Source organism: Pteronotus mesoamericanus, unplaced genomic scaffold, assembly GCF_021234165.1.
Source record: "Pteronotus mesoamericanus isolate MK-2021 breed Mesoamerican mustached bat unplaced genomic scaffold, CSHL_Meso_final scaffold_167, whole genome shotgun sequence".
NCBI lineage: Eukaryota > Metazoa > Chordata > Mammalia > Chiroptera > Mormoopidae > Pteronotus > Pteronotus mesoamericanus.
The window spans coordinates 11,339,380-11,367,318 of NW_026555308.1; the positions used below are offsets into that span (position 1 = coordinate 11,339,380).

The window sequence follows — 27,939 nt, forward strand, 5'->3', positions numbered from 1 at the left end:
CGGCCGCGGCCCGGAAACGCGCCGATGAAACCCGGACTGTCAGCTCAACCGACGGCTATGGCGCCGCTGCTGGAATATGAGCGGCAGCTGGTGCTGGAACTACTCGAAGCGGACGGGCTGGTGGTGTGCGCCCGCGGACTCGGCGCGGACAGGCTCCTCTACCACTTCCTCCGGCTGCACTGCCACCCAGCATGCCTAGTCCTGGTGCTCAACACGCAGCCGGCGGAGGAGGTGCGGCAGCCGGCGCGGGGCTGGGCGCATCCCAAGAGCGTTGGGGGCCTCTGGAGCGGACGCAGGCCCCGGCGCGTGTGCAAGGCCTCTGAGGGTGGTGCAGGTCCCTGACGCGGGTGGGAAGGCACCGAATAAGGGTCCTTGAGACTGGTGCAGGTCCTTGACTCGATGCGAGAGGACCCGAGGGAGATGCAGGTCCCTGACCAAAGACAGAATGGTGGAGGGCCTCTGAGAAGAGTAGGGTAGTCATTTGAGGAGGATCCTGAAGGAGATAGAGCTGTCTGTAAGAGGACAAGAATAATGAACGTGTCCCAAAGTTAGATATTCAAAGGGCTTGCTGGGGTCAAAGGAGTGGGATCCATGGAAAGGGATGGAGATGACGGAACCTCTGAGGGTAATGGAGAGACAGGAAAGATGCTGAGGCTGGGGAGAGTCTTGAAGGGAAGAGGAGACGCAGAGCGTTAACCAGAGCTGTGCAAGGAGGGCACAGGATCAGAAGGGAAGGGAGCTGAACGTGAGGAAGGGTACCTAGGGTTGAGGTGAGGGATATACCTGTGCCGGGGGTTTTGAGAGGTGGCACAGCCTGGTCTGACAAGTTTTGTGAGCCTGGAGATAGAGCGGGTGGCCAGGAGGAAAATGTCAGTTGAGAAGAGTGACCACCGTATCCTTGAGGGCAATGATTCCGTTCCATTCATCTAGGTATCTCCAGTGCTTGGCATAGGCTTAGCACAACACAGGTACTATTGAACTCAAGATGTAAGGGCCAAGGGCTCCGTTGATGTGATGAAATTCCCTCTAGGGTGGATCTTGACAGAGCTAATAGAACATTGTCTGGGGAAAAGGATCCCTTGGATACCTCGTCAAGCGGTACAAATTGGCTTTGGTGGGAAGTATTTTCTAAGTAGCAGAAGTCTTTCAACCCTGAGTTTAAAGGCCTTTTTTATTGTTGTTAAAATGCTGATAACAAGTACAGTGATTGCTTAGCGTAAGCCCCAAAACAAAAACAAGAAAGCCCTAGTTGAATGTAGACTGGCTAATTGATCAACATAAAGTAGTAACTAAGTTTGTATATTCAGTACTAAGTTCGTTAATCTCTGAGAAAGGCAAGCATATCATTTTAAATACAAATACCTAATAAATGCAACCTAATAAAAACTGCTAGCTGTATTAAACAGCCTACTAATCAAGTTTCATTTGATTTAGGAGTATTTTATCAATCAGCTGAAGATAGAAGGAGTGGAACACCTCCCTCACCGTGTAACAAATGAAATTACAAGCAACAGTCGCTATGAGGTTTACACACAAGGAGGTGTGATATTTGCAACAAGTCGAATACTTGTGGTTGATTTCCTGACTGATAGAATACCTTCAGATTTAATTACTGGTAAGAATTTGAAGACTTATTGTGTATAAACTTGCACTTTCCCCCCCCCCTTTGGTCTGTTCCCTCTGCTCAACTCTAAACTAGAACTTTCTTGTGAGTGGTACTGGTCCTTTCAACCATTAACACAATATCTGACACATTATATAGGCTCAATATATACATATTTGTGGCCTGAGTAAGTAAATAAATGTAAGATTGATTTTTTCCCTTGTTTTCTAAGCTCATATTCAGTAAATACATGGTAATTGGGTGGCAATTCAACCTAAATGGCCTTGAAGTGTGTATATTAAACATTCCTTATGTATTTTCTAAAATATTTGGTCTTCCTCTTTAAAGAGTATTTTTCCCATGATATGAATTAAACCAAATAGTGGCTTAATTATTTTGAGAAGAATTGTTTAATTTTAGGTAGAATTAATGCAGAAGAGGAATTTTTTATTATTATGTGTTTCTGTGGAAACCTTTTCTGATTTCCCCAAAGCTAATTTAGAGGCCTCACCTCCTAGCCCTCAGGTCAGCCTGTGCTGCTCCTGGCACTCAGAATACCATATAACATTTGCTTGTTTGTCCGTCTCGCTCATGAAATTACAAGCTTTGTAGGCACAAGGAACAACTTGTTCATCCCAGGCTAAGTAACTGGTACATAGTAGATACTAAACACTTACTTGTTGGATGAGTGATGTATGGATGTATTGTGATCTGTAGTGAACTTCTGGAGGGCAGAGAGACAGACAGTTCATAACTGTACTTCCTACTTTGTCTATCATATGGCCCTAACCTAGGAGACCCTCAAAAAATATTTAACAATAAACATATGAATGAATTCTTTATATGGTTCATTGTGAACCATATGAAGGAAGTTTTGTTATACTTTAATGTAACATAATTGTTATAAGCTGTGGCACAGACCATGTGGTCAGAATCACCTGACTTTGGTAATGCCACTGCTTACAAGCAAGTTCCTTAACTTTTCATTAGTTTATGAGTCCACATTTTCTTATTTCTTAAATCAAGAAAATAGTGCCCCCTGGAGTTACTATAATAATTAAGTGAGATAGAATAAATTGCTTAGTATTAGTGCCTGGTGCACAGTAAACAATAAATAGTATCAAAAAAAAGATATTGGATTTTTGTAAACAGAAATCTTGATTCATCATAAAGTCTTTCACTGTTTGCTACTTTCTTAAAGGTTGTTTTATTTTTCAAGTTGAAGTGGAAAAAATATATATTGAAACTACCACTAGATGTCAGTATTGCTCTTTTGGTAATTGGTCAACCTGACAGGCACAGCATAGTCCGCGTCAAATAAATGTTCAAAGGAGAGCTTATAGGTATTTGCTAATTAAAAGTTACTTTCCCTATAACTCTATTAACTCACCTGTAAATTGGAGACAGCATTATTACCTTCCTCCTAGGATTATTTTCAGGGTGAAATGAAATCACCTATGTAAAACTCTTAGCATTGTTCAGGGCACATAGTAAGTATTCTGTGATTATTATGTATTATGATGTTCCTGTCCTCAAGCAGTTTCATAAAGGAGACTGATGTAAAGAAGTATTTACAAAATGTTACAGGAGCATAAAAAATTTCAGTAGGCTTTTGTGGGACCAGAATTACCCCAGAAATATGACCTGCTTGTGTTGTTTTCATTTTTATTTTTTAAAAAGGGGACTCTCAGGTGGTATCACTTGGTAGGAAAAACCTGGCTTTGTTCCCAGACAAACATGATTTGGAACCTTTGGTCTCCCATTACTTGTTGGATGACCTTGATTAAGTTGCTTCCCTTTCCTGGTCTCAATAATAGTGCCTACTCCGTAGAATTATTGTGAGGATTAAATGAAATAAAACTCCATAAAAGTACCTAACCCCATGACTTCAAGTATAGTATTAGTTCTCTTCTCCTTCCTCCTCTGGGTTCCAAAAGAATGACAACCTTTTGGAGCACAATATTTTCTTAAATTAAAGTTCACCTTTTCTTTAGAAGTCATTTTTATTATTTTTTTATTTTATATAACATTTTAATCCAGGCCAGCAAGTGTGGCCCAGTATAGTACTTGGAAAAACTAACCTATTATGTACCAAATCTTTTCTTTTTTATCTTTATTGTGTTTTTTTCCATTACCATTTAGTCCCATTATACCCTTCAGCAATCACCTCACTGTTGTTCATGTCCATGAGTCCTTTTTCCTTTTTTGCTCAGTCCTGTCAAATGTACATTTATTGGGGTGTTTGAAAATCCTTTGTCTGCAAATTCCTAAATAACACTATTTTTACCATAATTTTAAAAAACAATTTGCTTAGGTAGAATACATATTAACTCCACCTACCTTGATCCAAAATTTAAACACTAGAATAGAATCTGAATTGAGTTTCTTGAACTACTGGAAGGAGTCAGTAATTACTATTGGTGTCATTTCCCAGACCCCAGGAGTGAGGACAACTGGAGCAAAAACATCCAAGCACATTTATAGCAAATATAAGTTACTGGTTTGATTTACATCTAAAAGACTGAGAATCATCATATAATAATTGAGTTTTTGATCCAGAAATGATGGCTATGCCCTCTTATGTCATTTCATGTCTCTCCCTAATTTATCACTAATCACACCACATCAAACACTATGTATTCAAAAGATCATCTGGTCCAGTACTCATTTCATAAATAAGAAAAAATGTGTAACTGTTCTTGTTTTTGCGATTCAGAGGTGTCATCTCCACGCCCACACCAAAAAAAAAAAAAAAAACCCATATATATTAAACATTAAAGGTTTTTATTTTAAATGGACTAATTTACCACTCAGCTGAATATTCTGATTCTGAAAATTCAGTTACTCTAATAGGTGATGCAGATGTTGCACCGACTCCGAAAATGCAATGATTTTGTGTAGTCCACGTCTGATTCACATATAAAAGGAGATTCGTGACCCACTTGGCTTTCAGAAATTCCTTCTCCACTGTGCTAGACACGCCCCACCCGAGGCCTTTGCTTCTGTCTTCCCTCTGCCTGGGGCTCTCAGGGCCCCGGCACAGGGCTCCTCTCTGCTCCATCCAGCCTTTGCTCAGGTGATGTTAGGGAGGCCGCCTGATCTAAAATTGCAAACCACCGCCCTTCACACACACTCCTGTTCCTCCTGCTCTGATTCATGTTTTTCTTTGCAGCTCTTATTACCATACCCTACTGAATTTTTACTTATTTATATTGTTAATGTAAGTGCCATGAGGACAGGAATATGCTTATTGTCTTTGAGGCTATATCCTCAGCCTAGGACAGCACTTGCCCATGCTCAAGTAGACACTTGAGAAAAATGATGAATAAGTGAATGAAAGTGAGCCTGAAAATTACATGCCTATTCTGTAATTGAAATTATAATTTCTCCCCTCAGGTATTTTGGTGTATAGAGCTCACAGAATAATTGAGTCTTGTCAAGAAGCATTCATCTTGCGCCTCTTTCGCCAGAAAAACAAACATGGTTTTATTAAAGCTTTCACAGACAACGCTGTTGCCTTTGATACTGGCTTTTGTCATGTGGAAAGAGTGATGAGAAATCTTTTCGTAAAGAAGCTATATCTGTGGCCAAGGTAAATAACATTATGTGATCAATTTCTGAGAGAAAATCTGCTTTCATTTAATTTTGCACTTTAATGTAATGTAAAGTTTACTGTAACTGGATTTGATACATGCTAGGTTCATAGCAAGTGCATTCAAATATGAATACTGTATGGTCACCACATTTGTGGTTCTTTTAAAAGGAGAAAGAGGTCTGATAGTTCTTTTTCTGGTAGCACATCAATCCGTCCAAATGCAGCCACGTTATCCTTTCTTGTCCATTTAGTGAAACCCCCAGAGATCTATCTACATACACTGCAGCCGTAGGTGAACTACAGATTTATTGGCTAAGACTCCCACTTTCAGAATTACCCATGAGAGAAATAATGCCCAATGATTTTGAAGAATTTCTGTAAATCTAGGAAAAACAGGAGGTTTCAATTTTTAAACATTTTGCAACCTATGCTAAATAGGTATTTTGGTTATACTATACGGTATTTAAGAGTAGTTGTTGCCCTGGCCAGGTGGCACAGTTGGTTGGAGCATCATCCCATGCACCACAAGCTTGTAGTTTGATCCCCAGTCGGGGCACATACCTAGGTTGTGGGTTCAGTCCCCACTCAGGGTGACTACAGGAGGCAACTGATTGATATTTCTCTTATATATCAGAGAGAGAAACAGAGAGAGAGAGAGAGAGAGTGTGTGTGTGTGTGTGTGTGTGTCTCTCCCCCCTCTTTCCTAAGGTGAGGATTTTTTAAAAAGTAGTTGTAACCTTGTTTGTTTCTTGATTATACCTTATTTGGGGGCTCAACAAACTTTTCCTGGAAAAGGCCAGACTCTAAAGATTTAGGCTCTGCAGGTCCTGTGGCCTGTTAGTCACTCAACTCTGCTGCCCTAGTATGACAGCACCCGTGAAGAATACATGAACAGTGGGCACGGCTGTGTTCCACTATTTATAAAAATAGGCCCTGGATTTAGCCCTGGCCATAGTTTGCTGACCCCCGCCTTATTTGAATAATTTCCATTCATTGATGTTAAAAGTATTCCTGAAAATATTGTTATGGTGCTTTCTATTTTTTTGTTTCTTAATTGTATTTACAAAAAAAAAAAATTAGACTATTAAACCAAGACCAGAAATACATAGCTGTTGAAACTCTAGAAAATATTTGAAAAATATTTGTCTCTTTAGGTTTCATGTAGCTGTAAACTCATTTCTAGAGCAGCACAAACCTGAAGTGGTAGAAATTCATGTTTCTATGACACCTGCCATGCTTGCCATACAGACTGCTATTCTGGACATTTTAAATGCATGTCTAAAGGAACTGAAATGCCATAACCCGTCGCTTGAAGTTGAGGATTTATCTTTAGAAAATGCTATTGGAAAAGCCTTTGACAAGGTACTCTATTTCTTTTCCTTTTTAAGCACAGTTTGTTATCATTTTAAAGAATGTAAGTTATTTTAATATTTGCAGTGTTCTTAATAGGAATTTGCTGTTGTTTATAATTAAATTGGAGGTGATTTAAAGTATAGATAGCTTCTTTGGTTTGCTGGAAAGTAATTATTTGTAGTGAAATATGCGGATTGGCATATAAGCACAATTCTGATTTTTGCTGTGATTATCTCTTATTTAATTAAGTATAATTAAGAGGAGGCTAAATAACCTTTTGCTTTTAAATGACAACATTTGGATATGTACAGAAAGAAGAGTTTTACATAAGAATGCATCAGAATTTATGGTCTCTTATTTAGAGTAAAAATAATTTGGATGAGTTTTCATTGATAAGGAATGCAAAATTTATTCTCTTAAAATTACATTCTGAATTGAGAAAATGGTAAGACTTCAGTTCAAGGGATCTTTATACTAATTTTTTTATCATAGATTAATATTAATACATGGGAAGATGTCTAAGACTAAATTGTAGAGACAGAAAATGCTGACCTTTTAAGAATTCCAGACAGTTTTTTTTTAAAAACATTTTGGGAGACTAAGTTCTTGTCTTTAAAACTCTAAATCAACCTTTTTGTCACTGGAGTAACACACAGAGTAATTGTAAAAAATAAAAAATTTAAATCTTCTTTGATTCTTTCAAAAAGTTTTTTATTGTAAAATCATGATACAGAAAATGAATTTCATGATACATAATAGTAATTTCCTCTATTATGAAAGTAAAATTATGATAATGTAGTGCATGGTAAAACCAAAAAAAAAAAAAAAAAGCCTTCCACATTGTTCTAGTAGAATGTCTATATCCCTAGAAAAACAAAACATAGTCTAATATGTTTTGCACTAAATCTCTGTTTATCATCCCCTGGCTAGTAAAAGTCAAAATACTGTTTTACATATTTTTTTTAGTACCCAATTCTAAATATAGGTATAACTTGCATCTTGTTAGAAATTTTAACTTTTGTAGATGATTTTACAAAAGAGAGGGGCAGTTATGTGTACCAGTTTGTCTCGAGCACTCCCAGTATATGCCTGTTGTCCTGGAGTACTTATTAACAGTATCATTTCATTTTTACAGGAATCCCGGTTTGGACAATAAATTATACAGTCATCCACATAGTACTCCTGTGCAGCTGTAATTTGTTAGATAAGATGCCATATAGTGATACTCCTTCCATATCATGCTACTGGTATTATCCTTTTTAGTTACAGAATGAGTTTATGAAGGAAATGTTCGATATAGATGTGGATGTGCAGATATCTACATTGTATTTACAGTACATAAAGCTGTTGATGTTTTAGGCAGCTTTTTAGGATCTTACAAAAATGCTCAAATTTAGTTAGTTTGTTAATTTAACAGTTTAGTCAATTTAACAATTTAGTCAATTGGTAATTTAATAATATGTTCCCATCCATGAATCACACTTAAAAAAAAACAAAAAACGGAAACCTTTACACCAACAAATTAGGAGACATTGTTATTTAATTTAATGCCATGTAGATTCCGTGGTTTATGCCCTCTGCTCCAATGTCCAACTGGATTCCACAACTTTATCAATCCAGGAGAGGATCATAGCCAAACTTGGCAGAAATTGAATGGCTAAGCTACATGCTTTGACTCTTCCTAAAAGAAATCATTGATTATCTGATATTTATCAGGTCTTTTCTATTCTGACAAATATGTAAATATGAATAATTATTGACTCTGATCATAAATATTCTACTAATAAAGTACTCTGCATTATATTTGAAAAATTAAACATTTTTAGAATCTCATGAACTGAAATTTTCTATCCACTCCTTGGAAGATAATATTTTGGATATTTCTTATTGTGATAAAATATACATAACCAAAATTTATCATTTTAATCATTTTTTAGGTATGTAGGGTATGGTTATTGAAAGTATAATCTATATTTTAATAGCTATATTGAATATATTTTCACAATACTAAATTCTACTCTTGTTTTAGACAATCCGCCATTATCTGGATCCTTTGTGGCATCAGCTTGGAGCCAAGACTAAATCCTTGGTTCAGGATTTGAAAATATTGCGAACTTTACTGCAGTATCTCTCTCAGTATGACTGTGTCACATTTCTTAATCTTCTGGAATCTCTGAGAGCAACAGAGAAGGCTTTTGGTCAAAATTCAGGTAGGAGATAAAAATACTAATATTATCCTAGGAGCTGATTTGAATGTAGTTACGGGTTTTGTTGAGGAATCAGTGTGGGGAGCACAATATTCACCTACCTGGTATACTAAGGTTTCAAATTACATTTTATCTTCATAGTGCAAGGATGTAGGTTTTATTGATAGCTAATGTTTCCGCCTACTTAACTTCAGTTCTACATAATAATAGATATTCATATCCATTCTGGGCAACTTTATTTATAGAAAAGACTGTGTATAATACAGGCAGTCCCCAGCCTAGAAATAGCTTGCATTCTGGAAGTTTGGTTATTAAGAATTTAAAATTCATTTTCCCTACAGAAACAACAAGGCAGTCTGGAGTTTCATCAGTTCAAAAATAATAGATTTGTAGAGAAACGTACAGCTATGATTGGTCACTATCTTGCTTTCCTCTCAGTCACATCCTCCCCTCCCTGTTGTGGCCTCTCTCTCTCCCTGTTCGGCTAGACCAGTGATTTTCCAAGTGTGGTCCATGGGCCCCTGAGGCCAGGATTTAATAGCAGTAATAATTTTTACTGCTTCATCAGAGACATTTTTGAGTGGTAAACTCTAAGTGCATTGAAATGAAGACTACACTGACTGCTAGTACACTTTGGCTCCACTGCCTTGATTGTGCCCAGGCACCAGCAGCGTTGCCGACTAGTGCTTTTGCACCATCATAGGAAATGTCAACACAGCAGGACAGAGTCAAATAATGCGTTTGTATGATTACGAGACTAGTTGTATTGTTATGAGAATAATCCTCCTGAAAATATGTTGGGGACCCCCAGGGGCCTGTAGTTCAGACCACACTTTGAAAACCACTGGTCTGACCGAGCAGTGACAGAGACCACGGTAAAGGAGAAGGTGTGGTTCAGAGAAGAGCGAGATGGCAGCCTGGTATACGTGTAGGTCATATGATCATGAGAGGTTCTTTAAAATTAACTGTAAATTGAAGGGGTTTTTATTTTTAACTCTTTGTTTTAGGTTGGCTATTTCTTGACTCCAGCACCTCAATGTTTATAAATGCTCGAGCAAGGGTTTATCGTGTTCCAGATGCTAAAATGAGTAAAAAAGGCAAAGTGTCTGAAAAAGTGGAGATTAAAGAAGAGCCAGGTATCTTGTAGCCTTAAATCTTTAAATGTGTCTTTTATTTGTTTGGTGTGGAATTGCTTATCAAGTTATACTATAATTTTAAATCTTTTTTGACCATGTAGAAAATGTGTGACTGTATGCTACATGTAGATTACATGTAACATGTAATATGTGTTCAAAGTATTCACCATGGCAAGTCTTAGAATCCATTACCAGGGAATTCCAGGTAACAAATTTCAGGTATCAACCAAGAGTATTTTACTGCTACATGAGAACTATAGATTGTTTTTTTAACTTCAGAAAAATTACTATTTTGGGCACTTAAAGCCCTAGTGGAACATTTTAACATCCCTTTGGTTTTTAGAGAACATAAATATACTAGAATGAGACAAACACAGATTTTATTCCAATATTCCCCTAGCACGTATAATAAATGTAATTGTTTTTTTAATTAAATTAATTAAGTTAGCATTGGTTAGAGACCTGTAAGTTCCAGGTGTATGATTCTATAATACATCATCTGTATATTGCGTTATGTGCTCTCCACCCAAAGCTCAGCCTCCTTCGTCACCATAGATTTGACCCCCTTTACACTCTTCGTTCTCTTCCCATTCTCCTTCTCCTCTGATAACCACCATACTGTTGTCTGTGTCTATGAGTTTGTTTGTCCTGTTTGTTCATTTGTTGCTTTCTGTTTTATTTCCCACATGTGAGTGAAATCATATGATTCTTGTCCTTTTCTTCCTGACTTATTTTTACTTAGCATGATACTCTCAATCTACATCAAACTAAAAAGCTTCTGCACAGCAAAAGAAACCATCAACAAAACAAAAAGTCAACCAACTGAATGAGAGGAGATATTTGTAAATGATATCTCTGATAAGGGACTAATGTCCAAAATATGTAAAGGACTCATACAACTCAACAACAAATATGTCATTGTATTTGTAAGACATAGGATAAGGTTAATTTTTACTTTCTAGTTCAAGGCTCTACTTCAAAACTTAATTAAATATAGTAGTGATGTGAAATAAGTTTGTTGTCTACTTCTATTCCATATTCCAGATTACAAAAATTATGGGGATTTTAGAAATAATAAATACTCTTACTTTCTATTGATCATTTTGTATAGCAGGTCATATATAGCATCGCAATTGACAACTAACAGAATTATCTCTTATTAGTGACCATGAGTATCACTTTCTATCAAAGCATTATGAAACCTCTATTAATGTTGAAGTCTCTTTGATTTAAACCACAAGGAGGCCTTTTTCAAGGAAGCAGATTCTATCTGGTATTAGTGAGGAAGATCAAAGGAATGGGCTTATGGAATGGTGTTTGTGTTACTTGCTGTTTTGAAAGTCTTTGGAATACTTCATGGATAAATATTATCACATAGAATGAGGTTATCTTTTATTTCTATACAGAAACAAAAAAGGAACTGGTCCTAGAAAACAGCCCTAAGTGGGAAGCGCTGACCGAAGTACTGAAAGAAATTGAGGCAGAAAATTTGGAGAGTGAAGCCCTTGGTGGTCCAGGTAGGAAAAAATGGAGATGACGACATCTGCTTTCAAAATCAGGCAAATCAGTCTTCGTGATTAGCTCTTTAAAAATAACTTACTATGTTGTTTATAAAATGTAGAGGAATAAATGCCAAATGAACACTGAAATCCTGGTAGCAACCAACCCCCTTTCTGTTCATTTGGTATTACTCTCTCCAGGTTAAATCATTGTACATTCATGAAAGTAGGTTCTCTTACTGGTTTGGTTCTCAGGAATTCAATTTAAAGATACATTAGATCTCCACATTTACATTCACCATTACAATCTGGAATACCCAAGGAGAATGCTAAAAGAGTCCTGTATTTTATTTTTCCAGGAAGTATTTTTCCGAAGAAGCCTATACTGTTGTATGGAGTTACATTGACCTAGGCTCACAAAACCTCCAAATTTTAGGGCTGCTCTCTTGTGATACTCATGGTCACTAATAAGAGATAATTCTGTTAGTTGTCAATGAGTATACTTGTTGATTAGCATAGGCTAAATCTGAACTAAATTTAAAAAATAAAACCAAACAGAAAATAAAAAGAAAACTAGACTTCCAAATGTTTCTGCCGAGTCTTTGAAATCCTGCAAAGCAATAAAGGCAAGCACACAATGTTTATGCTAGTAAACATGCTGGTGATACTATCCCAGAACTAATGGTACTGTGATTTAACACCCGAAGTCATATGTGCTCAAATAGAAAAAGTAAAAACAAAATAAAGATAAGAGAAAAGGAAAAAAATTATGTCTAGCAGCCACTATGAGCTTCAGCGTATTTCCTTCCAGGTTGTTTTTCCCCTGTATTTTCTATTTTGTATTGTTAAAGTCATATATAGATATAATTTCTGGGTATAGAACTGATGAGTCAAATGATATTAACATTTTTAAAGTTTTTGAGACATATTACCATATTGCTTTACAGGAAGTTTTTAAACACTTTCACTTTTTCTTGCAGGATAAGAAGAGTTTATTTGTTTTTTACTTACCTAACAATGACTAGAGAGTCCACCTATTTGTGTGTATGTACACATATATATGTAATAATTTAATTAAGTTGATAGGAGAAAAATGTCATCTTCTTTTAAATTTTGATGTTAGACAAACTCAGTATCTTCTCAAATGCATTTCTTCTTTTGTGAATTACCTTAGTTTCCTTTGCCAGCTTAGGCTATGGCCTTAGTTTGTATAGGTTTTGTTAATATAGTAAAGATAATAACATTTATCATTGTCGTGTAAAGCTGTTTTTTTGTTTTTAGGGGTTTTTTCAATTATATTTTACTGATTATGCTATTACAGTTGTCCTTATTTTTCCCCACTTGCTGCCATACATCCAGTGCCCCCTACTCCCTTAGGCAGTCCCCCCACCATTGTTCATGTGCATAGGTCATGCATATAAGTTTTTTGGCTACTCCATTTCCTATACTGTACTTTACATCCCCATGGCTATTCTATAACTACCTATTTGAACTTCTTAATCCCCTCACCTCTTCATCCATTCTCCCCCTCCTCCCTCTTCTGGCAACCATCTGGTAACTAACTTCTTTTCTCTTGCTGCTTTTAAGAGTCTTCCTTTATCTTTAACCTTTAGCATTTTAATAATGATGTGTCTTGGAGTGGGCCTCTTTGCATCCATCATATTTAGGACTCTCAGTGCTTCCTGGATTTGGCATGTCTATTTCCTTCACCAAATTAGAGAAGTTTTCTTTCACTACTTGTTCAGGTAGATGTCCAATTTCTTGCTCTTTCTCTTCTCCTTTTGGCATCCTTATAATGCAAATGTTGGACCTCTTGAAGTTGTCCCAGAGGCTGTTTATACCATCCTCATTTTTTTTAGATCCTTTTTTCTTCTTGTTCCACATGGTTGTTTTTTCCTTCCTTATGTTCCAAATCATTGATTTATTCCTGGCTTCATTCACTCTACTGTTGTTTCCCTGTAAACTGTTCTTTATTTCAGTTAGTGTATCCTTCATATCTGACTAGGTCTTTTTTATGCTGCTGAGGTCCTCACTAAGGTCCTTGGGCATCCTTAGAAACTGTGGTTTGAAATCTGCATCTGATAGTTACTTATCTCCATTTCATTTAGCTCTTTTTATGGAGTTTTGCTTTGATCTTTCATTTGGGTGTTGTTTCTTTGTCTCCTTGTTTTGGCAGCCTCCCTGTGTATGTTTCTATGTATTAGATAGAGCTGCTTTGACTCTGTGTCTTGGTAGTGTGGCCTAATGTTGTAGGTGTTCTGTAGGATCCAGTGGCACAGCCTCCCCTATCACCCAACCTGGGTACTCAGGGTGCGCCCTTGTGGGCTGCGTACACCCCTCTTGTAGTTGAGTCTTGATTGCTGTTGGCAGGTCAATGGGAGGGATTTACCCAGGCCAGTCAGCTGCAAGGACTGGCTGTCCACCAATCTCCACCCTCTGTGGATGATCAGCTAGCTGTGCAGGGGCAGAGTGGTGGTGCTCCAATGTGATCTGTAGCTGTCTACTGGGTCGCTGGCCCTGGAGTTTCCCAGGTGGTGCAGACCAAGGTCAGCCCCAACCTGTGTTTTGCCCAGGGCACCCTGCCAAAACTGTAAAGTAATCTGGGATGGCTGCTATTTGTGCTGGGCTTGGAGATTCCCAGGTGAAGCCAAACTGCGACTCTAATCTGGCTGCTCCTAGGGCTCACTGAAGCCAGCTGTTTTGTTTGATAGGATTTAGGAGCCAAGGTCAGCCATTCATATGGAAAAGCAGCTTGGGTGGGCCTCTAAGTTGGGTGGGGTAGAGTCTCTGGGGTTCTCCAAGGCAGGTCAAACAGTGTTAGCCAGGTTGATGGAGTCTCAGATATGGCACCAGCTTGCCAGTTCTATGAGGGGAGGGTTTAGCAAAGGGACAATGGCCTCTGCTTGCCTTGATGCCAGACACTTCATTTTCTCCCTATATGCCACTAGTGCCTTTTAAGATACTACCCCAGTGCTGGAGCTCAGAAGGAGTAAGTCTGAGTAGGTGAATCTGTGTGTGGGTTCTTTAAGAGGAACTGGTTGGGACTCTAGAAGTTTCTTCCACTGACTCAATCCCTGCTGGTTTTTGCAGCCAGAAGTTGTGGGGACTTATCTTCCTGGCACTGGAACCCTGGGCTGCGGGGCCTGGTGTGGGTCTGGGAGTCTGTGCTCCTGAGATATCCCTCCCAGATTTTTATCCAGATTTTTAGCCCATTCCACATCTGTGTCCCTCCTACCAGTCTGGATGGATGTGGTTTCTTTAATACCATAGTTGTCAGACTTCCATTCAGCTCAATTTCTGACATTCCTGAGTGATGGTTGTTCCATATTTTAGTTGTAATTTTGATGTGGCTGTGAGAAGAGGGTTGCCATGTCTGCCTACGCTGCCATCTTGACTGGAAGTATGTCTTTAGTTTTATTTAATGGGCAGTTTTTTATTCTTATAGAATCAGTCTTATAAATATCAGTGTTTTCTGAGATTTCTTCTGTTACTTTGAAGTCTAGGAAATCATCTGTAGCTGGACAGATGAAGAATGGTAACCTTTTTTTAATAATTTAATATTTAGCATTTGACTCTGTAATCCACTTGGAATTTATTTTGATGTAGAAGATCCTCTAGAAATTATCAATTAAAAAGAGCTTCTTTAAAGCCTCCATAATACCATGGCTATACTTTCATAAGATTAAATATTTCTGACTTCAACTTTACTCAAAGCTTTACGTAATCCTGCATCTAAGACCCTTTTTAAACAAATTGTAAATGTTGTCTCTTTAGCACCAAGAGGTAAAATGTGTCTTCCTTGTGAAGACAGGGATGAGGGGACCCATGGGGAATAGAAACACAAGTGAGGTAATAGTAACATAAAATTGTTTTCTAATTTTAGGTCAAGTACTTATTTGTGCAAGTGATGACCGAACGTGTTCCCAGATAAGAGAGTATATCACTGTTGGAGCAGAGGCCTTCTTGCTGCGACTCTACAGGAAAACTTTTGAGAAGGATAGCAAAGCTGAAGAAATGTGGATGAATTTCAGAAAGGAGGATGGCTCAAAGAGAACTACAAAATCTAACAAAAGACCCAAAGACCCCCCCAAAAAAGAAAGAGCTTCTACCAAAGAAAGGACTCTCAAAAAGAAAAAACGAAAGTTAACTTTAACTCAGATGATGGGGAAATCTGAAGAACTTGAAGAGGAAGGGGATGGCAAGGAAGGATATGCTAGAGACGTATGCAGTAGCCCAGAAAGCTGCTTTGAGGAAATTAAGCATGAGGAGTTTGATTTAAACTTGTCATCAGATGCTGCTTATGGAATTCTAAAGGACCCCCTCACTATCATTCACCCACTTCTGGGTTGTAGTGACCCCTACGCTCTAACAAGGGTACTCCACGAAGTAGAGCCAAGATATGTGGTTCTGTATGATGCAGAGCTAACATTTGTTCGTCAGCTTGAAATATACAGGGCAAGTAGGCCTGGAAAACCTCTCAGGCAAGTAATAAAGAGTATGAACTGTATCTTAAAGGCTTTGGTTTCACAGTTTTGTTTCTAATACTCACCTGAGGCTATGTTTATTGATTTTAGAGGGAGAGATAGAGACAGACAGACAGACATCGATTGATTGCCTCCCATAGATGCCCTGACCAGGAATTGAACCTGTAAGCTTTTGGTGTCTGGGATGATGCTCCAACCAACTGAGCTACCTGGCCAGGGCTCACAGTTCTTTAGTTCTTATAGATACCAGTTGCATGTGGGTTTTTCTTTAACATTTTGTTGTTATGATTTTGGTTACATTTATGAAACCATATTTACTTTCTGATGAATCTGGGAAGTTTGCACAGAGAAGCTATCTACTGTAGCATAACAAGGAATCCAGTAGACTCCTTGGGTTCTCATTACCTGCTGCTCCGCCATTTTGTACTATGTTCTTTATGCATTGGTTTGCAGCTTATGGGATGCTCTATCTGAACAAGTCTAGGAAATTTATAATATCCTAACTTCTCCCCAAAACTAAGATAATTATCACTCAGATAAGTAATTTAAATTTTCCAAAATGTCCTCATAAATTTTAAGAAGTGACTCTGAGTTACATTCACATTAAACTAAAGTATTTGAGGAATTATTATACCAAGTTTCCTTGAATTTCAAGAAATATCAGATGAAAAGTTTACAGAAGTAGATGAGAAAATGATCTCTCCCAAAGAATATAGTGTTCTGGCTCTGCAAGTTATATGACAGGAAATAAACAGCAAAATTAATATCCTGGACACAGTCTGAACGAAAAACAAAGCCAAAAGAAATTTTTCTAGCAGTTTAACAATGCAACCTTTCAGAGTAGAGACGAATGGAGGAAGTGGATCAGAAATAATGCAGGATAAAGAGATTAGATGGAGCTGGTAAAATAATTATAGGCTGGTAAATTTCTCATCCTTTGCTGATGATCAACTTTGTAGATAGCTTGTCTGTTCTTTGTTGCCTGAGAATAAAATAGTGTGATATTTGCAAACAAAATGTCAGAATCGAAAGGGACCTGGGAGTTCAACAGCCCGCTCTATCAGTGGGGACCTGAAGCCCACAGGTGGTGAGTGACTCGCCCTCAGCCACATGGCACACTCACTGGAAAGCCAAGGTCTCTGGACTCATTGTCCAGTGGTCTCTACCCTGTTCACACTTCAAAGAACCTAGAAAGATGAAGTCGAAAAGAAAAATTGAGGGCTAGAAAAGGAAAATGTGTCTGATAGAAGGTGAAGGAAAAGGACAGAAGAGGAGCTTAATTCATCTTCTTAGCATGAAACAAGATAGAAAAGCAGACCTTTTCTAAGACAAAACTTTATATATCAAATTATTTCTTGAGGAGCCTGATGTAATCCATATGTCTGCAGTGTGTATGTGTTTATGTAAAATGTGTGATGACTCAGTTCTGTTAATACATGAATAAAAAGAACTGAGAAATTACTTATGAAGATAAAGGTCATATACATTTCATTTGTTTATTTTTCACTAACATGAACTTTCATAAGCTGGTATTTATTACCACCATCCAACTTTTTAAATGTTTATTTGGCAGGGATGCAAAGAAAAATTGAAAAAAGAAAAGCCACTGAGATTTTGTGTTTTCTGACTTGTTTATAGTTATAAGGAAGAATTATTTTTATCCGTCTAGTTATATTTCAGTGTTTACCTAACCTTTGTTCCTCCTTTTGGCGAAAGAAAAGAAACCCATGTGGTAAAGAGACCTTTAACAGGTGGGGTTTAGGCAGCTTAATTTCACTAAGTATATGATTAATGGGACCTTTTATCTTTAGTCAAATATTTATTATTTGAGCACTACAGATTGCTGATTTAAAATGCTATGCTCTTCCTTTCAGGGATTAAAAGTTTTTGCACGCTAAAAGAGCTCTGTCTTAACTTGCAGGGTTTACTTTCTTATATACGGAGGTTCGACTGAGGAGCAACGTTATCTCACCGCTTTGCGGAAAGAAAAGGAAGCTTTTGAAAAACTCATAAGGTAATGCATAGATCTGTATGATAGCACAAGCTATATTGGAGGCCTTTCAAGACCCAGAAGCTTCTCTGGGTGGGGGCATATCTAGTAGCCCTCTGGAAAGATGGAGAGGGAAAAGAGTTGGAGAGGATCCCATCAAGATAAATCAGGACCTATATCAGCACATATTTCCTTTTTGTCTCGCCCTCTCTTCACCATCTCCAATTGCTTTTCAGTGGTTTAATAGGACATTAGAAACATGAGGAGAACTGCTTTTCTGCTCATAAAGAAATATAACTAAAACACTACTTTTCTAAGAAATACGTTCTTAAAGCTCTATCTACTCTCCCATGCACAAGATTTCTCCCATTCCTTTGAATTATGATTTTTTTTCTCCTTGTACAATTTCCATTGTCTGTGGGTGGATAATTGCCTGACTGTTTACTGGGAAATAACTTTTGCATCCCAGGCAGTTCAGATCAATAGACCGCTCTGAGAAAATATTTTTGAAAAGGTATGTTGTTTGTCTGAACATATGTGTATGCTTTTAAGAATGAGTACCCTTTAATGTTCTATATCCAAATAGAAAAAGCTTTTCAGTTTAATATAAGGAAAATGTTTTTAAGTGAAATATTCCCAAACTGGACGGCTGCCGCTCAGTCCTGCATGTGCGTGAGAAATCTTATAAATCCCACTAGGGATGCTGTGTAGGAGATTGCAGCTTGGTGAGAGAAGATGGATCAGATGACCTGTAAGGGGCCTCAGAAGCCAGGACAGGGGCTGGACAGGGCATCCTTGAGCAGAGGCAGAGAAAACGTGGACCAGAAGAGACTGTGACCTGGGCTGAGTGTGACAGGGCCATACCCATCGTCCAGGCCTCAGACACTGGCAATGTATCGATGGCAAGGGGAAGGCAGAGATCATTTTCAGCGGCAGTTAGCCAGCCAGGGCCCTACACAAAATTTCAAAATGGACAACTGTCCTTCAACACTGGCTGAGGACTCTCAGTATATGCATAAAATATACACATACCCCAGTCTGTCCAGGGCATGCATTCCTGGAAACGGGTGTTTACTGAATCAGTGCCAGGGAGTCCCTACAGAGGGGCCCGGCATACCCACGGGCAATACCTTTCCCTTCCCTTCAAATCCTCTGTGAGTGAGACATGCCTTGCTAATGGATCCTTCCAGCTACTAGCTATGAAAATATTTTTAATTGTTTATATTTTCCATACTGTATATCCCCCTTCATACCCTCTTCCGCCTCCATCTGCCCTCCTCCCCCACCTCACAATCACTACACTGTTGTTCGTGTCCATGAGAAAATATATTTTCTGTTAACATGCCCTGTGGAATGGTTTAAATGATACATGTGTATGTGTGTGTATGTTTTTTGAAAAAATATTTCAGAGTTATAACAAACACAGTATTATATAGGCTATTTGTTCTTGTCCAGAGTTTTTAGTGCCTCTCTCTGTTTTTCAGATCTTTACTCTCCCAAGACTCAGTCAATAGATATTTATTGAGCATCTATTATGTGTCAAACCCTGTGCCAATACTAAAGTGCTTAAGTTACAGCGGTGCAGAAAAACTCTCTGCCCTCCTAGAGCTTGTCCTCTAGTGGGAAAGACAAACATTAAGTGATTAAGCATTAAATGAATATTACCATAAATAGATGTGTGCAGAGTGCTCCTGGCTGCAAAGGTAAGACATGTGTAATAAGAGTATGTCAAAGACCTCTAGCCCAGTGTGCAGATCAGGGGCCGCATCACTGAAGAAGTGATATTTAAGCTGATACATGAAGAATGTGTCCTATTGTTATGTAGATGAGATAGGCAGCCGAGTTGTGTTGACCAAGGATGTGTGTGAAGGCTCAGAGGTGTAAAAGGGCTGTTAAGGTTTTAAGATTTGATTCTAAAGACTGTTGAAGGGTTCTAAGTAGGAAAATGACATCAAACTGAGGAATGGATGGAGCAGGGAAAATAGTCCTAAGGCTGTTGCAGTTGTCTGATAAGAAAAAGTAGTAATCAAGATCCGGCTGATGAAGAGAGAGGAACAGATTTAAGAGATATTTAGGAGGTAGAATCAGAGAATTGATGGTACTGGATGTGGACCAGTATCTCCTAACCATTGCCCCACTCTTCTTAAAATATCCTTTGCCCTTGGCACATAAAGCTAAAATATTCAGATTAGGTTATAGGTGTTCATGTCAAGGATCCCCAAGACCACCGTAAGGCTCAGTGAATCACTAGAAGGACCCATGGGAATCAGAAAACCTGGCATCTCGCAGTTGTGGCTTATTACAACAACAGGATACCAGTTAACATCAGCCAAGGGAAAGAACACATGGGGCAAAGTCCAAGAAAAGCCAGGCATAAGCTTCTGGGTGTCCTTCCCCAGTGGAGTCACACAGATGTGCTTAATTGTCCCAGTGGCAGTGTGTGCCAGCACACACTAAGTGTTGTCCACAGGGACGCTCACCTAAGCCTTGGAATCCAGTGTTTTTATTGGGGGTTGGTCACATGGACACAGAGTGCCAACCTTATCGACTCCACCTCTGGTGCAAAAACATTTTAGCATAAAGCATCTGACCCAACTGGTCCTGCGTGGCCCCAGGCCTCAGGAGTACGAAAACCAGGCCCAGTATTCTAAGGCCTCAGAGCCTGTCCCTAAGCAGCTGGCCAAAGGCCAGTCCTATGGAGACGGGCCTTTCTTGGGAATGTGCGGGGTTTGAGCAGCCTGAGCTTGCTGAGTTAACCCTCTCCTGCACAGGGCTGTAGCCTGAGGAACTTGGTCAAATGTGAGGAGGAGGATACCTGAGGATATGAGCTTTTATGCTCTAGGCTTCCTTCACGAGGCTGCTGCTTCCCCAGTACATCAGGGAGCCCAACCTTGAAAAGATTACTTTTAGTAGATTGTAGCAAAATGTTGGGGACCCCATGTCATTCCTGATTTATGTAAGTGATTCTGTACATCAAGGAGCTCAGTGGCAAGGTGTGGATAAGCCTTACTGGAAATCTTACTCAGCAGAATCTGTAATGTGGACTGTCTCCTACATTTCAATCTATACAATAGTTTCCATAGCAGATTTTAATGTAATTTTATCTATGGTCTGGCATAATTTTCTACATTCTCTCAACGGTGATTGTCTACTTAGTTGTAAGTTAGATCTTCCCATACTACACAGCAATCAGAGAGTTACACTATTTAGAATCTTAAGATATTTACTTTCCCAGAAAACCTGGGGAATTTGAGAAGTGTTTGTTTTGAAAAGGAAAATATATGTGAAGTGCATTGCTGAAAGGCCATTTGCACTGAACCTTTACTTAGAGAAAAATTTAATGTCAGAGTCAGATAATGTGCTTTGCCAGGACCTCCATGGGTGATGTTGTAAGAATAAAAGCAGTGTGACTATTTAAAATAACCAGAGAAGAATGAACCAAGCGAACTGGCAGTGAAAAGGTTGTTTGACTGGACCGAAGATCAGTAGATTACAGATGAGTAAAGAGAAAAAAGACTACACTTCTAAGTATTGATAATAAAATACTCCCTGGGAGAAATTTTTTTATTACTATAAAAAAATAGTAATAAAATTGTGAGTATACATAGTTTTCGAGAGGTCACCGCTTTTCAGAGGAAAGGTTCACATTATTTGATATATTACAGTTAGAAAATATGATCACAGGATGGGTTAGCATGAGGGCTTGAATAAATGCCCATTTGAAGAGACTTCTAGTTCAGTGCCTCCTCACTTTATTGTCATATACAAGGTATTCAAGTATCACTGAAGATGTTAACACAAAAATAAGAAGCCTCAGTACTTTAGATTAAGTGGAAATAGAAACCTGAATTTTAAAATTATTATTTTGTGCCTATCACATAGAGTAATGAATAATTATGCTAAATGTTGAAAGCAAGGGACTGAATGTTTATAATTGTGACAACTTTCTGTTAAATTAATTTGAGTTACTGGTTAGGAAGATGAAATATTTTCTTCATAATCGTGGCTTCATTTCAGTAGTACATTTTTTCTCAGATTCAACTCACACTTTGTTATAACATTTCATGTTTTATTTAACAATATTAATTGAAACAGTTTGGAATAATTTGAAAGTAATCTTCAGTTTTTTAGCATAATCATGGATAATTAGGGGTAAGATTACCACATTATAAGAAAAGTACACTAACAAGAACAGCTAACCTTATGCAATGCTTATTAGGTGCCAGGCACTGTTCTGAGTGCCTTACATAGCATCCTTATAACACGTCTTTTGAGGTAGGTTTTATTATTATCCCAGTTTTACAGAGGAAATCGAGGCACTGAGCCATTAAATGACTTGCCTAAGGCCGCACAGCCAGTACATGGTTTCAGATAAAAATAAGGATCATCCAGAGTCTGCACGGTAACCAGGCTCCCCAGCCACTCCCAGATTACAAATCAGTGGGGAGACTGGAGGCCCCACCCACCCCATGTGATAAGTAGCTTAGCCAGTAAAGCATAGAAATAGAGAAAAAATCCCCAATGTTAACCAAAATGTTAAAGAAAAAGAAACCGAAGATAATTGGTTTGAATGATTAATTTGTTCTTTGTCCTCTACTAGAGTCTAGTAGATGTAAAGGAACAAGAATGAGTGGCTGCCAGAGCCATTGCCATTGCAAAGCATGTTTCAGCAGGCAACATGACGCTGGTATTGAGAATAAGGAGAAAAAATGGAACTGGAACTATTGACTGCCCTTGTGATCTCTGTATAAAATGTACTGGTTATAACTGTACATTTGTATACTGTTTCAAATAGTATAGAAATTAAAATTATAATTTCTATTTTTTAGTGGTATTATTTAGTGGTGCCCTGCTCTAAAACTTTATCATCCAGAGTGGTTGGTGAATTGGTCCATCTGGTTTCATTTCCTTGCATCAGAAAAATCTTTGTTATTTTAACCTTGTTGAAATTATTAGTTGATATTGAAGATTTGCCTTCTGTTTCACCTTACCCTGGTCTCCTTTATTGCAGTTTATTCTATATCCCCCACCCCCATGGTTTCCTCAACTCAGTTACAAGCCATACAAAGAAAGAAAAAATGCCTTATACCTCTTTTCTGTCATACATTGCACTAACTGGACACACAGTACTTGCTGTTTCATGAATTGAATATAATATACTTCACTGGTTTTGAAAAATAAGACTATAGCAAACCTGGCCTACTCTTTCATTGGTTTCTGACCATCTTGTCATGATTGTAGCTCCTGATTATCAATCTTTGTTAATCTACAGGTATAAGGTACTGAGCTACTTTGAAGACAAAAATTATTTTGTAATCATATTTGTATGCAGAGTACCTAACACAGCATGTAGGAGCACTCCGTAAATGTTTTTAAATAAATGCACTAGGGAGTGAATCTGTGATGCTTTACTGCATAATCTGAGATGTTAATTTTTTTTGTTTAAGTCTCTGTCAGAAATTTGCTTTCTTGCATTAATCATGTCTTTCCTTTAAAATTCAGAGTGTTTAATTGAGTTGTATAAAATCAGAGTCCTATTATGTATGTTTTCATTTTCTAAAATCATTGATTTTTAACATTCCTATTTATGATTACCCTGAAAATATTGGAATACAAATGATTTAAATTATTTTTAATGTTCAGTAACACATTAGCATGCTTTTATAAAAAGTCCCAATAATCTCTCTGCAACATTTTTTCCATGCTCACTTCATGTCTGACAGTGTTTGAAGGACAAGTAGAATAGAAAATGAACAACAGCCTTTTTAACTCTGGAAGACAGGAAGTGGTACCCAACTAAAACATTCCTTCCTTTACCCATCACTTGTCTGGGCATATTGATTTCTAACCTATTATATTATTTTTTACCACTACGGTCATGTAGATCACTTTTTATATTATAATTTACAAAAGTTGTTTTAAATTTTTTTTTTTCTTTTCTCTCAGGGAAAAGGCTAGCATGGTTGTCCCTGAGGAAAGGGAAGGCAAGAATGAAACAAATCTAGACCTGGTAAGAGGCTCCATGTCTACAGGTGTTCCTGTCGACACTCGGAAAGCAGGTAAGTCCTGCCCTTCTGCTGCCTGTACAGGAGGCTGTGAGGTTCCAGAGTTTCTATGGAGAGGCTTGGTTTTTCTCAGCAAACTTAAAAATGAGGGTCTGCTCCCATACCTTAGTCTCAACTCCGCCATTTATTAACCATGTGCCCTTCCTGAATCTAACTAAGACTCCTCATCTGTAATATAAGTGGGGGTATATATGATGCACCCAGCTTGGAAATTAGTTATGTCCCAGCATTGCTTTTAATTGTGGGTGGTTGAGACCCTGAATGTACTTCTGCAAAGAAACTTTTGTAAATGGTGATTAGGCTCTGTTCTTAACTGGGAGAAGCCAGTTTAACCAGAGATAAATAGATAGGAGTTACTTGAAGTACATTCCCACTTGCCTCTCTGGATTTGTCTGTCGCTTCTTGGCACTTTTCCAGATCCCAGGTGTGCAGTAGTCTGGTTGCCTTGCAGTATCTGAACTGTGGCAGACCACCAAGACCTGCTGAGTTCCAAGCACTCCGCGATTCAGGAATAACCATTTCCCACTCCCCACACCCCGTTTCCCTATGGCGGCAGCTGAGGTCATCCAAGCAACATGAGAAAAGCAGTATGATTGAGTTGATGTAACCTGTGGTGGGGCCAAGGAATCACAGCAGTGGGTCTCAGAAGTTAGTGTACCTAAGAATAACCTCAGGTGCTTGTTAAAACTGTAGATTTACAGACCTCAGTTCATAGACATTCCAATTCTGTAGATCTGAAATGAGGTCAGCATCTCAATAAAAGTGGTCCTTGGATCATCCTTTGGGAAACAGTGCCTCAGAGCATCTAGGTCTTTTGGAAGAAGATTCCTATTAACTTGAACAGGTTGGTGACATTTCATGCAGAACAGCCAAATGTAAGGCAGTATGAAGGAAGAAAGATTTGAGTGTGTAGGTACCACTCAGAAAGCTACTCGCAGAAGCCTGTCCTTTTAAGTTCAGTCCTCTAAGCCCTGTGTTAGTTTCCTATGGCTCCTGTACCAAATTACCACTGAGTGGCTTGACACAACACACATTTGTTATGTTGCAATATCATCTTACAACTCCAAAATCCAGTGGGTCACCCCAGGCTAAAATGAGGGTGCTGGCAGGCCTGTGTTCCTCCTGGAGGATCTGGGGAAAAACCCCTTTCCTTTGCGGGTTTAGAGGCCGCCTGCGTTCCTTGGCCCATGGCCCCCTCGCTCACCTTCAAAGCCAGCAGTTCCAACTCTAACTTGCCTACTTTTCTCTTTCATGTAGAAGGACCCATGGGCCCACCTGGATAATCCGAAATAATCTCCCAGTCATAAAATCTGTAATTTAATTACATTTGCAAAGTCCCTTTTGTCGTGTAAAGTCACATACTTACAGGTTCCAGGGGTTAGGGCATGGACCTCTTCACGGGCCATTATTCTGCCTCCCACAGCCCTTGTACAGTCCTTAAACCAGAGGCATTAGCATCACCTGAGAGCTTGTTAAAAATGCCGTCTTATTTACACCCTATCCCAGCCTAAATACAGGGATTGGCAAAAAGTAGGTTCACAGCTATGATACAAATAAATACAGTTATTAATAAATAGTAATACAAGAATAAACTCTGTTTCAAGTACTCACAACTATTGCCCACCTACTTTTTTGCCCACCCCTGCAGAGAATTCACTCTTTACCTTATCATTTCACTTATATGTGGGATATAAAACAGAAAGCAACAAACGAAAAAGCAAAACAAATTTATAGACACGGGCAACAATATGGGAAACGGGGTTGGGGGAGGGGGAGGGTAAAAGGGGTCAGAATACACGGTGACAGGAGGGCACTGGCCTTCGGATGGTGAGCACGCAGCGCAGGGCACAGACGATGTCATACGGGGTCACCTACCTGGAACTTGTATATTATTAAGCGGTGCCATCCCAATACATTTAATTTTTTTAAAAAAGAGTAAATCTGGGTGGTAGGAATTTATTTAAAAAAAAAAAAGAATTTGCTCTTTAACATGACCGTTGGTGATTCACATGCACATTAAAGTGTGAGAAGCTGTGTTCTATGGTGTTCTTGTTTGTCCTACTTCCTTCCTTTTTCCCATCTCTGAACTCATTGATACAAGCACTCAAAGCTCCAAAATTGTTCACAACAGCCCATAAGGCAATTTATACAGCAAACACATTTAGGCAACTACTGCGTGCCAGGCTGTCCTAGGAATTGGGAATATAGTGATTAGCAAAATGTGGTCAGTGCAATGATAAGGGACCATAGGGGAACTCCAGAGGGAAAATGATAGCAAATGCTGGTATTTATGAATCACTGTAAGTAAGGAACCATCCGTTGGTTCTAACTTTCCTATAAATTCTATTTAGTTTAAGAGAAATTGCTTTTATTTACCCTGTATATAGTCTTTTTTGAAGGTATAGAAAAATATGGAATAATAACACACAGTGTTTTGTAACCATGCGTCATAGGTTAACAACAGAAACATAATTTTAAACTTTGATTGTTATATTTCTTCTTTGTAAGTTCTTCCTCAGTGGCATTACTTAAAATTACTTTTTCTTACTAGGTGGCCAGGAACAGAAAGGCACACAGCAAACTATAGTGGTGGACGTGCGTGAGTTTCGAAGTGAACTCCCATCTCTGATCCATCGTCGGGGCATTGACATTGAGCCAGTGACCTTAGAGGTTGGAGATTACATTCTGACTCCAGAAATGTGTGTGGAGCGCAAGAGCATCAGTGATCTGATTGGCTCTTTAAACAACGGCCGCCTTTACAGCCAGTGCGTCTCCATGTCCCGCTACTACAAGCGACCAGTGCTTCTGATCGAGTTCGACCCCAGTAAGCCCTTCTCTCTCATTGCCCGAGGTGCCTTCCATCAGGAGATCTCCAGCAACGACATTAGTTCCAAACTCACTCTCCTCACCCTTCACTTCCCCAGACTCCGGATTCTCTGGTGTTGCTCCCCCCATGCCACCGCAGAGTTGTTTGAGGAGCTGAAACAAAATAAGCCACAGCCTGATGCAGCGACAGCCATGGCTGTTACAGCAGATTCTGACACCCTCCCCGAGTCAGAAAAGTATAATCCTGGCCCCCAGGACTTCTTGTTAAAAATGCCAGGGGTAAATGCCAAAAACTGTCGCTCCTTGATGAGCCACGTTAAGAACATTGCAGAATTAGCAAGCCTGTCACAAGACAGGCTCACAAGTATCCTGGGGAATGCTGCAAATGCTAAGCAGCTTTATGACTTCATTCACACCTCTTATGCAGAGATTCTATCTAAAGGAAAAATGAAAAAATGAACAATGGTAGCTGTTTTCTTATCCCATGACTGTGCGTTTTGACTCTTCTTTGCCAGCCATAGTAGATCATTATTAATTATTAGCTCAGTATCTCATTCTCTTCCACTGTTTTTAATGATTATGCCATCTAATGATTGTGTTTCCTAATTGAGTAGATAAGAAGCGAAGATTCCTCCCTGAATTTTGCATTTAGGCATCTTTGTAACTTTCCTTTGCCAGCTTTCCTCCCTTCCTGTGCTGTCCATGCCAGGGTTTGTGGGCTCAACTTTTAAGTGAGGTGTGTCAGGATCAGGTAAAGTTTCTGTAAGTGCTTACAGAAGGCCACTATTGAGACAAGCCGAAATTTGTCTCCTACACAAACTGATAAAACACATAATCAGTCATGTTCACACCCCCTGTCTATAGAGACTCCCCTGGAGCACTGAGAAGGCAACTCCTCCCTGCCGTTCCTGGCCAGCTTGTCTCTACCACATCTTTCTCCACGACACACTTCTTCCACCTGACTGCCTCTAAGAAAACCCCATGGGGCTTCCACCTAATGAGCTAAGACAGCCACCTCTAAAATTGGCTGCCTGATTTCCTACTCACCTGAATAGAAGTAGATGTAGCGCTCAGTTGTTCAAAACCAGTATTTCTAAAACACAGAATGAATTACCTATTTATAGAATTTTATGGGGTAGGTAACGAAGCCTTACAATTCTGTTTTTACTGAGATATTTAAC

At 38.8% G+C, this 27,939-nt stretch overlaps 1 protein-coding gene across 1 annotated transcript; it reads left to right on the top strand.

Annotated features, from left to right (window-relative positions):
• On the top strand, positions 1 to 27,939 carry ERCC4 (ERCC excision repair 4, endonuclease catalytic subunit). The gene is made up of 11 exons (XM_054589596.1): positions 1 to 231; positions 1,435 to 1,615; positions 5,000 to 5,195; positions 6,353 to 6,560; positions 8,581 to 8,761; positions 9,766 to 9,894; positions 11,301 to 11,411; positions 15,277 to 15,874; positions 17,799 to 17,891; positions 23,814 to 23,926; positions 26,484 to 27,939. Exons 1-11 carry the CDS (start codon positions 25 to 27, stop codon positions 27,215 to 27,217), a joined length of 2,751 nt encoding a protein of 916 aa, XP_054445571.1. The 5' UTR covers positions 1 to 24; the 3' UTR covers positions 27,218 to 27,939.